General features: G+C 29.6%; 2 protein-coding genes across 2 annotated transcripts in view; one reads left to right on the forward strand and one right to left on the reverse strand.

Annotated features, from left to right (window-relative positions):
- Positions 1–1,327, forward strand: part of LOC112684656 (ATP-binding cassette sub-family G member 4-like) — a 30,514-nt gene extending 29,187 nt beyond the window's left edge. Inside the window, 1 exon segment of the mRNA XM_025556277.1 lies at positions 644–1,327. Within this exon segment, the coding sequence (XP_025412062.1) occupies positions 644–1,039 (396 nt within the window). The 3' untranslated portion in view covers positions 1,040–1,327.
- The window catches only part of LOC112684655 (cytoplasmic dynein 2 light intermediate chain 1), an 11,986-nt gene continuing 1,186 nt past the window's right edge, over positions 1,294–12,093 (reverse strand). The window contains exons 2-9 of the mRNA XM_025556275.1: positions 9,419–9,521; positions 7,771–7,872; positions 6,514–6,750; positions 6,362–6,430; positions 4,567–4,724; positions 4,356–4,500; positions 1,542–1,643; positions 1,294–1,439 (exon numbers count right to left, since the gene is read on the reverse strand). Coding sequence (XP_025412060.1) covers positions 1,365–1,439; positions 1,542–1,643; positions 4,356–4,500; positions 4,567–4,724; positions 6,362–6,430; positions 6,514–6,750; positions 7,771–7,872; positions 9,419–9,521 — 991 coding nt within the window. The 3' untranslated portion in view covers positions 1,294–1,364. The remainder of the gene's footprint in view (positions 1,440–1,541; positions 1,644–4,355; positions 4,501–4,566; positions 4,725–6,361; positions 6,431–6,513; positions 6,751–7,770; positions 7,873–9,418; positions 9,522–12,093) is intronic.

Here is a 12,093-nt window from a genome sequence, read left to right on the forward strand (position 1 = left end):
ACAATTTTAAAGAAATTAAAGCGGAAACATTAGATAAATATCAACAACAGACGACAATTATTACTGTTATGCGTCTTTACTATTATCGTATTAGCTCCACTAGCTCAAAAACCACGTTGCATGAACCAGCGCTATACTGTGATGATATAACGAGTGTAACTCGTTTGGACGAGACACTTAAAAATATGTACCCCAGTCTTGCGTATACATCGTTTGGGCGAATTTATGGACAAAATAAATCATGCATTTTCTTAACACACTATCGTTTTGTTAAATATTATATAGTTGGAACATATCAGTATAAACGTACTAATCATTTTTCAATCTAAAATAACCGACGCAAAAAGTCATAATGAAAACGTCAGACAAAGTGTGTAACTTAAAATTACTGTGTACCAAAGAATGCACGTGCTAATTAGTGGAGCAATCAATGATTGTAAACATATTGTATGATTACAACAAATCATACTACGGTTTTACATTAGGCACACAATTTCCATATATTTTTATTACAAATTCATTGTATATTTCGCCCAAACAATATATAATAACTCTCCCAAACGATTTGTTCGAATTTGAGCCCGCGTAAATTTCGATAAAACAAATGTAACAACACTACACGTAATTTTCGTATGTTTTGTAGACGGGCGCGGTGATGACGCCAGCCCTGTTGGCACCGATGCTCGCGCTGGCCGTGTACGGCATGGGTTACGGGCTGGTCATCGAGCCGTTGATGGAGACGCTGATGGCTACCAGCTTCCTACGGTACTCGCTGGTGGGCATATTGACGTCGCTGTTCGGCGACGGCCGCGCCGACTTGGCGTGCAACAAGGCTGACCTTTATTGTCACTACAAGAACCCGGACCTGCTGCTCCGGGATCTGGGAATGAGCGGCCGGTCCATCACCAACCAGTTCATCGGGCTCACCGTGTTTGGCGTGCTCTTCCGGGTGGCCGCGTACTACGCCATCAAACTCAGGATGATGAACCAACCGCTCAGGAAGATACCGCTCTACTTCAAAAAGTTCCTGCGCGGCTAAGCAAGGCCCTGCACAGTCGTTGTCGCCGTCGTACGGATGATCGGTAATCGGGGAAATTAGACTGCAGTGTCCATCGACTAATAATGGAGGGCAAGAGGCCAAACCCGCGGCTTGTTGTCGTTTTAATTTATTATTATTTTTATAATTCTTATAATTATTATTTTTTTTACTTATACACGACAGCCAGGTCTAAACTCTATCAATGGCGAGTGGCAAAATTGATAATTATTTCATAATGATTATTTTTATATATATTTTTTTTTTTCATCATAATCATACACAACATATTATGATTTCCGTTCTGTATAATTTTCCATTGTTTTTTTTAAGAAGTGTTTTTATAAGTGCTGTCTTTAGTGTTCAGAAATTTTTCGTAACTATTCACGAAAAGTTTGAGCTCCTGTAAAGTATATAAGTTTTTAATTATAAAAAAAAAAAAATGTATTCAGTTCTACAACAACATCATGGCGCGCGTTGTAGGTTGTACAGCTATTAGACGAACCTCTTGCTTTTGCTTCAACGATTCGTCAACTAGTGGATCGGAATAATTAGGATCATTCAGCGGATCCAAGTTCGACAAGTGTTCACTGACTTCCAACGCCATCTAAATCAATGTACAATAAATAAGTTACTAACGAAGTATGAAAAATATTATTTAGCTATAAGTTATTTTATTTATTATTACTTAAACGCAATACAACTGTTACCGTGGTATTATTGTGACACAACAATCAATTAGTGATTTTGTACCCTGTTTCTATGTGGTTCTTTGTATTTATATCAATGTAAATTTTATAATAAATTTTATTTAAACTACATTACAATAATTTATTTATTTTTGTATATTTATAGTTTACTACAGTAATAGTGATAGAAAGTGGACATGGGACTTTATTTAATTCTTTAATTAAACTTGTTCCCCTCGTGTTTCTAAAATACTTCCGTTGATTACATTTATTTTATACATAAAATCAAACCCATAATTTATCGGTACTAAATGATATAAAATTATAACTACAGTACATTTGATCTAATCAGTTATATAGTTTATCTGCATTTTTACAGTTTAAAGCAACTAATAAAATTCTTACATTAGCATTTTCTTACGTAATACTTAATTGAATTTACCAAAAAAGGTTGGTGAAAAAATAATAATAAAAGGTAACAGTAAATATAACATTCAAATAGTTAAAATAGTTAACGATAAATAATAAACAAAGTAACAATTATTTAAGTAAGATTTATAATTTTATAATTATTGGTTACATCATATTATACTTTAGAATTATCCCATAAATCAATTAACCTTCTCCAGTTTTATACTTGAAACTGCCTTCCAAATTATATACTTGTATGCATGTATGTTATGACTTTACACGAATAATTTGGTAGATTAATTTTTGTTTTCGATTATAAAACGATCTTATACTAACATTTATTTTATTGTATAACATACACCTCAAATGATTAATGCGTATCGAGAATTGTGCCTTGAAGACATTCATTTTTATTTCAATAGGACCTACCATATACCTACTTTCATGCAAATAACCTTCCGTATAACGTGTTTTTGTGATGGCAATATTTTTCAATAATGAAGTAAAATGTTTCTTGTATAATCCACCATAAAACCAATAATATGAACCGTTCACCAAAAAGGATAATACCATGGAAATCCATGACATGTATGTCATACAACAGAATATATTAATAAATTTAATCGTATAAATATTTTAATAACCCCGAACACAATTTAATTTTATAATACAAACTACTATTTCATTAACTCTCAAATACATATTGTAGATGTGTACTATACATTTTTAATTTTAAATAAACTGCACTTTTTTCATTAAAATTTCAAATTTATTTCAGAAATGAATTCATCGATTCGAATTTTTTAACGTTTTTACATTTTTATTTTAAATTTTAAATAATTAAATAAATTGAAGTATTTTATTTTTCATAAAAAAAAAAAAAAAAATTAATATAAGAGAACACAATTTTCATGAAACTGTATTGTAGTAAAAACAAATAAATACATAATTATCATTATTTTGTCGTATCTACCGAATAATTATTCAAACACAAGAAATTTAGAAACAAACAGTTGTGTTTTAAAAAAAATAATCTGCAGAAACGATTATTATTTAACTATATAAATATGCATGGTATCCCACAAGAATTTATTAATTTAAAGTGCAGAAGTGATTGAGTTTTCAGTATTACCACCACATAAAGTAATAAGTACTCCCCCCCCCCCAATTTTTTTTCTCTCTCTTTCTCTCACACTATTTTTTTCTTTCTACTTCTCTTTTTATAATTATATTATATGCTGTTAAAATGCAACAAAAATAATTAACTCAAATATTTCGTATCTACGTAATAAAAATAATACCTCAATATATACAGCTTAAATTTAGCTTGAATCTGAAGTATGAAATAAAAGAGTTGTCCTTTTAAATTGTAATTATTATTACTAATATTTAAGTAAATAATTTAAATTTCTGTTTACGATTTCCAAATGTGTTAAAGTGTATTGTAAACAGAATGTTTGTATACTAAAAAACCGAAAATATGAATACATGTTACAAGTAAAGTATTATAAATTCTATAATTTAGCACTTACTACATCATTACTCATCAGCAAATTAAAAAATGATCTAACTATTATCAGCAGGGCTCATAACTTATAGTTCTAAAAATGGTAGTTATAATTGCTATAATATGCCCATAAAAATATTTAAAGTGCTTAAATATGCACTAAAAATACAAAAATATGTGAAAAAGAAAATTTCAAAAAAAAAAATAGCAAATTCTTATTATTAAAATACTATCACTATATGATGTAAATAAATATATAATTGAAACCAAAAAAAGAAGAATTAATTAATTATCATGAGTTAAATTATGAATAATTAATACTACTATAATTAATTGTTATTATTAAGAAAAAATGTTTTAATGCTATGGAACTGAAAAATACTTAAAAAAGAAAAATAGCAAATAACAAATTTCTAAATATGCAAAAATAAGTTGGAAAAATAGAAAAAAAGCAAAATAGTTTTTATACTTAAAATATGCAAAAATATACAACATAAAATTTCGTATTTAGCGTCTTAGTTATCTGAAACAAATTTAAAGCTCACATAGAAATTTCCAGTACCTCTCAGAAAAAATATGTAGGAGCTACAAGTTATAATTATCAGTATCTACTGGTGTAATTGCAGGTTTTAAAGATTATCGATTATTTTTCTCAATATTAATCTTAAGTTCATAATCGTTCAAATAATCAACAGTAGTTATGTTAACCGACCTGTTTAAAATTGGAAGCGAATAGATTTTTGTACTTTTCCATCGATCTTATGGTTCCGACTGAATTTTGATCGTCAATTTTGTCAAAACTATCGCAGCCAGCCGGCACAATCAGTGCTCTATTCGAATCAAATACGCATTTTTTTCTGGAATAGAAAAATTATTACGAACAACATCATTTTTTGCAATGAATGTCTACATTAATTTCTTACGGATAAGAAGTACCAAACCCGTAGTGTGACATCATTTCTTTGGATTGTTTTACAAGAGCTGTGTCATTCAAACCGTAGAAAACCAACGAAGCTCCGTATGTGTGCGCCACGTATCGTAAACACTGACACAATACACGTTTTTTAGCAGGCTCGAAGTTCTAACAATATCATTCGATAAAACAATAAAAATTACAATTATTAAACTAAAAATAAATAAAACCTTAAAAATCTAGAATCTCCCGTATGTAGATATCGGCCGAAGTCATTTTCCTCCAAAAAAAAAAAAAAAAAAAAAAGGAAAAAGATTGGTTTCCATTTTCCTCCACATTATTTTTGACTAAAATTATGTCTATTATCCTCCAATATTTTAGCCAGTGTTATAGGATCACATTTTGCACCTATCCGTTGATTAAATTCTGATCGCGTTCTTATCGGCTAGAGAAAAACGCTAGTGCAAGTATCTGATAGCACTAGCAGTGTATAACAGTCGAACAGTCGATAACTTAATATTGTAACTTTGATTACGATTAATAAAGATTCTTACATATAACATACAGACATATACGTATATACTTATATTGTTATATTGTGTATCATAATTTATCACTGATTATTATGATTACACTTATTCAGTGAGACAGACTCACAAATATACGATATACTCGTTTCAATAAGACTATATTTGAGGCGCATAAAACCAGAACGGCTCAACCCACAAAAAATCAAATTCTATTTAATGCGATAAAACGTTAAATTCGTCAAATTTATATTACGATTTTATTATTTTATTTTTTGCAGAAAAACAGAAAGTGGAGGAAAATTATCAAGAATTATTATTATTATTATTTTTTTTTTTTTTTGAAGAAAATGGAGTGTGGAGGAAAACGGTATCTCGTTTTTGGAGGAAAATGGACCTGCTCTAGACGTCGACTACGAATCGCTACGAAATTCTGAAAAACTGTTTTTTGCAAGATATCACACTGTTGGATGTTATAACAGATCGAATAAGTTAGGAACACGTTTTTATTGCACTTGAAAGAAATTAAACGATGTTGGTGTGCTGTTATTCGGTTTTACGCTTAAATTACACCAATTACACTTATAACACAACATTTTTGTCATGTAAAAATAAAACTAATTTTCACTTCGACGTATAACCGATTTGATCTAACGATATGAATCCTTAAAAAATACTCGAAACTGTAATGAAATGCTCACTAAACTTAATGTTCGACTCTTTCAGTTTTTCATTTCCACCTCCTGAAGGCGGGTTGAGCAGTAAAAAAATGATGTAAAATAATTTAAACAATGTTCACTAAATAATGTTTAAAAAACCATTTAATCCGCTCTTCGAGAGTTGAGTTTTGATTGTATGAGTAACCACTGACAAGTGCTAAACACGTGGTATATCTACATACATTAAGTGTATAAAATAATTACTCTTCGCCATGTACAACGAAAAAACAAAACAGATTTGTTGTCTATCCGTAACCCTTTAGTTAACAACGCACGACGGCTTTCAATCTCTATTTTTGTATTGTTTTTTTTTTACACAACTTCGCCGTTAAACGACCAACAATACTACTCATTATACATTCTGGTGAATTCATTGACCTACTATCTCTTTTAGACTATTAATTTAATATTATTTTTACCAAACAAATGTATGAAAACGTACGAAAACAAAAGAAAATATTAAATTTAACGAGAAACGAAATGAGTACCATCACTTATAATAATTTATATAAATAAAATTAAAATATATATAATTGACGATAAATAGAACTACACGTACTTGATACGCGTCATATTTACTTCCGACAATCATCAGTGGTACAGGTAATGTTAACATGTACTTTTTATCCTAAAATACAAGATACAATAATAATACATCAAAACGTAAATCCACATGCAGATACTTTCGTATCTGTAAGGAAAACAACAAACTTCAATATTTAGAACATCGATCGGATTGCGATCTTCTATTCCGGGTATATTTCTCAAATGAGTTTTCACTTCTTTTAAAAGCGATTCCATGGTGCTCCAAACAACATCCGGTTTCGACATATCTAACACCAACACTACGCTCAAACGCTTACCTTTAGTTTTTTCGATTATCACCGATAGTAGGTCTTTGAAAACCAGACCACCACCCAGCTCCCAAACGTGACAAATATCTTTTGTCTGAAACACAAAGTGCAATAAATGCATAAACATACAAATCACAATAGTCTATAAAAAAAAAAAAAAAATAAATATTATTAATATTATTTTTATATAAATAATAAATTATATTTCTTAAGTTATTTATAAATGAATGTAAACAGGCAAAATACAATTAAATTGTTTTTGCACGCTTACATTTGAATACGTGGTAAAGGAAGGGAAAGTGTAATTCATAGGGAAATATACTAAAAAATCAAAGCAAAAGTTCATGGAGGGAGTGATCCAGTAACGATACGACCAATACGATAAAATATTATATATATTCTGACCAAGATAATATTACATCATATCCAAAATATTCGTGTACAATTTAGAATTATTTTAATTTTAAAAAAGCCACTGCTATTATTGTTATAATTGTTATAAGTATTATATAGCAGCTAAATGACCGAATGAAACGCAGAATCTATATATATAAAAATGGAGACAAAAATGTATAACATTTCATTAATTGAGAACGGGTGGGCCGATTTGGCTCAAATTTTTTTTAATTGTTTGTAATTGCCAGGAAAAGGTTTTTACGAAAACAATTTTGGAAAAGTGCTGCTATTGTTTAATAAATCATAGTTTAATTTAATAATTGAATGGGCCTAAACGAGGATCGAAGGACCAGTCACAATGACACAATGCAATAAATAAGATTTTAAAAATATAAATATAAATAATGTGACGGGTGCCTATAATTAGTCGTATAGGCAATTTTACCTACTCCACGCAGTACCTTTTGTAGGTAGGCAACTCAAGGTACGCAATGGACCGATAGCGTTCGGCGGCAGCCACTGACTTGACGGTGGCGCCCGAAAGGAACGGAATCAATTTAGATATTCACGGGAAAACAGGTAGTTGAGTTTAGTTATCGGGGAGAGGGGGGGATAATAATATATAAATATTAGTATTAGCGATTATAATAGTGACATGAAAAAAAGTAAAAGTAACGCATGTGTTTACTAATAGCATATTGAAATATTATCTAATTACCAAACTTTTTCCTGATCTTCTAGCAAATGAATATTCCAAAGCCAGTGTAGGTTTTGGTTTTTCACTTTTGTCAAAAAACTTATGTATCAGTGTGCTTTTACCCTAGAATAACAAATGTTGCAATTAAATGTATAACAAGCAGGCACGCCTGCAAAGATGTAGCTCACTTGGTGCAAAATACTTTTGGTGCCAATATAAGCTATGGGGGGGGGGGCAAAGCCCATCAAACCCCCTAACACTAATTAACTTATATCTATATCTTGTTTATCATCAATGATGATACTATATTTAAAATATAACTCATTTTATTTATTAATTCTAGTAATAATTTATATTCTTAATTACATTAATACATTATTAATCATTGAAAAATAATGCCAATTGCCTAGACCTCAATCCAAACTTATCAATAATGCCTCCTAATTGCTGTTAAAAAAAATCCTTATTTTAGTACCTTTATCGATGAACATTAATCAGACCTAAACTACTTAACCATTAATTTTCCATTCTGTTTCTAGTTATAAAATAATATCTATTGTCTATATAAATTTATCTAGAAAACTTACGTTTCTATTTTATTCTTATTTCTTTGTTTTTTTGTTGAAAAAATTTGTAATTTTTATTAAATTTCGTTTGTAAGATATATTTTCTAGTAATGTTTGACTACGAAAGTGGTAACCCGTAATAATAAAATAATACCACAGCCTACAATATTATGATTATTTAAATGTGATAATGTGATGTTAACATGAATAAAGTTAAAAACTCAAATGTAAAAATAATAATTATACCACCATAATATTTTATTTACATATAGTAGTGGTGGGAAAAATCCGGATTTTTGAAGTTTGAAATCCACCCACCTACCAAAAAGTTATATTAGGTACAACAATTTATCTAATTTAAATTAAATTACCAATTTTATACTAATTATCGCTGCTGGTTTCCAAAACCAAGTACCCACCTATTAAAATAACATCCACCCCAAACTTTTTGGCAGTTCAGTGAACTACAAAATTCATGATAAAGCCTCCACTGGTTTGAACATACCCATGATAAATAATAATGTACCACAGATAACGAAATTAATAACAATATCATTAGTGACCAAAATAAATGTAATAATAGATGCGTCGTTAGACGTGACTGTACCCAAAACTATGGTGCGACAGACGATGATTCGTCTATATATATATATCAGAATAGGTATTTATTATTTACTATAGTGGGCATAAATTATAAATTAACAAAGAATGAATTTTTATACTTTATTATTCATTTATAATATTAAAATTATTAAAATTATCAGGTAGTGCATTTGCATTTGCACCACCTTCCACCCCCTCCGAGCGTACCTGTAGACAAGTATGTAAATATACTCAACTGGTTTTTAGTAAATCTAGTTGCAAAAGAACATTGTTCCAAATTAAAATATGAAAATGTAATTTGTAAAACAGTGAAGTGGTACGACGTAATTCAATATCTCCGATTGTAGTACTAGTACTACTTAAAGACGAGTAACATGTAATATATTGCACCAAAATAATTTATTATCATTATAAAACGTTGTCTATATTTATAAAATATTTAATATATAAATTTATATATTACAGATTTAAATAATAAAAATAATAATATTAACACTCACACAATTTTTATTCCCAATAACCAATAAAGTCCTTTCAATCGGTATCAAGTCAGATATTAACTTCTTTGAGGATAAGGCCAAATCGAGTATGGTTTGACCACTCCTAACAAAAAGAAAAAAAAACTATTAATATTTATACATATATAAATCAGGCATTAGTTGTTTCCGCCAAAAAACTTGATTTTCGTTTATACTAAAACGAAAAATGTTCAATTTTTGGTTCAATAATGATATATAAACAATATTATTATTAATATTATTACCGTTTAGTTTTATTTATTAAACAAAAATTTCAAATAAAAAAAAAACTTATGGTACTTTTTGAATATTTTTTAATTGTATCCAACGTACAATAGAACCTCATTTATTCGAACTTCGCTTAATCCGGATAGCCGTTTATAATACTTAAATTACGCTAGTTTATCTGAACTATCTAAACATTATCATTAAATACGTAGAATATAACAACGATGAAAACCTATTTGTGTATTATGAGCATCTAAAGCATCTTCACGAGTTAATCATTAAAGAAATCACTGTGAAAAGAAGACAACCAAAGATTAACAGTTTATTTAAACCAGGAAGCATGTCAAGTGTGATTAATGAAGGTGAGTCTTAATATGTACTATATTATGTATGTAATAATTATAATAAAATTATATACTATTATCTAGGTTTAATATTGTTAGACATACATATGTATTAGATTAAAACTTGTATAATAAAATAACCAATACATTTTTTTTTTTAATTTATCATTTACAAGTTTTGATTATTTTATTTAATCCGGACAACCTAAATTCCCAATTAATTCGGATTAATGAGGTACTACTTTATTATAATTTAATAAATATGCATTTTAAATTTTAATATTCATTTAATTTTATCATATTTATTCCAAATCATACGTCCTTACAGCTGACATTATTATGTGAAAATGTCATGAAATATTTAATTTCATTTTGTATAATATATATAATGTAATTACATTATACATAAATTATAAAATTAATTATATAATATTATATTATTATATTAATTAATTAATTAATTATACATTATTATAAAATTATAATTTTTCACCTACTATAAATCTTATTTTTAACAATATTGAAAATATTTCCTTTGTAATTGTACCTATTTATACTATTACCTAATAGTGTAGATGAAAATAAAATCATTATAAATGATAATGAAATTGTTTTATGTTGCTTATATAATATATAATTTAGTTAGGAGTTGGAGATTTAAACTAGAATATACTCAATTCTTTCGCCCTAAAACTACTCTATAATACGTCTATGATGGTGTCCTCTTTGAGTCTTGGGGCCCTGATGTTAGACATCGTTATCCACATCTTCATTCAATCTTAAATTTCTCTCGTCAACTAACAATTCGCTATGACAAACCACTAGAAAAATACTTCGTTCTCAATCAGTAATACCTCTCTAAGGAAAACAGACGGTACCTGAGATATAAATGATCTAGAAAAAACTAGTATATTTCGCCAACATCTTTTTTCCACCTTTCAACCACATAATAATATTCTTTCCCAAAATCAAATTAAAAAAGTCGACCGTTTCTTATCATGCCCTCTACCAATGACACTCCCACCTAAACATATTCAACCTAGCGAAGTCGAATACGCAATTCTTCATTCTACACGTCGAAAGATCCCAGGATTTGACTTAATTACAGCTGAAATAGCTTCCAAACTGCCAAAGAAGACTTTACTTCTACTAACACACATTTATAACTCAATGCTAAGGCTAACATATTTTCCGATCTAATGGAAATTTTCCGTAATTGTCACTTTACCTAAGCCAAATAAACCTCCCGATTTTCTTGAGTCATATAGACCCATTAGCCTTCTTCCGCTATTTTCCAAAATTTTCGAAAAACTCGTTCTAAAACGCGTCCTGCCAGTAATTGAAGCTAACCAGCCAAACACCCAATTTGGATTTTACCATAATCATTCCACTATACACCAGGTTCATCGGTTAGTGGATCAAATTTCTTATTCGTTAGAAAAAAAACTCATTTGCACAGGTGCTTTCCTTGATCTAGTTCAAGCTTTCGATAGAGTTTGGCACAAAGGCCTCCTCTATAAACTTAAGTCTATATTTCCCTTCTATTATTATCTAATATTTAAATCGTATTTAGAAGACAGGCACTTTGCTGTACGCTCCGGATTTTCAATATCTGACATATCTCCGATCTGTGCAGGGATACCTCAAGGGGCTGTTGCGGCACCACTACTATTTAATCTATTTATTGTAGATCAACCCACTACTCCTAACACTATCACCAGTGACTCTGCAGACTATTAGCTCATTACTCTCTGACCCTGAACTGGCTCTCATTTCATTCAACAACACCTAAACCTCCTATCAATCTGGTACCAAGAATAGAGAATAAAAGTAAATTAATTAAAATCTATACATTGTACGTTCACTCTCAAACTCAAAAACTGTCCAACTATCCACCTCAATAACCTCCCTCTACCGCCTTCCCAAAGTGTTCGCTACCTAGGTCTCCATCTTGATCGACGCCTAACCTGGACAACTCATATCCAAACCTGGCGCCGCGGCCTAAATAGTTGTTTTCATCAGCTACATCCTCTCCTTACATCTAAACACATTAATGTCAAAAATAAACTACTTTTATACAAACTT

Source organism: Sipha flava, unplaced genomic scaffold, assembly GCF_003268045.1.
Source record: "Sipha flava isolate LNK unplaced genomic scaffold, YSA_version1 255_pilon_pilon, whole genome shotgun sequence".
NCBI lineage: Eukaryota > Metazoa > Arthropoda > Insecta > Hemiptera > Aphididae > Sipha > Sipha flava.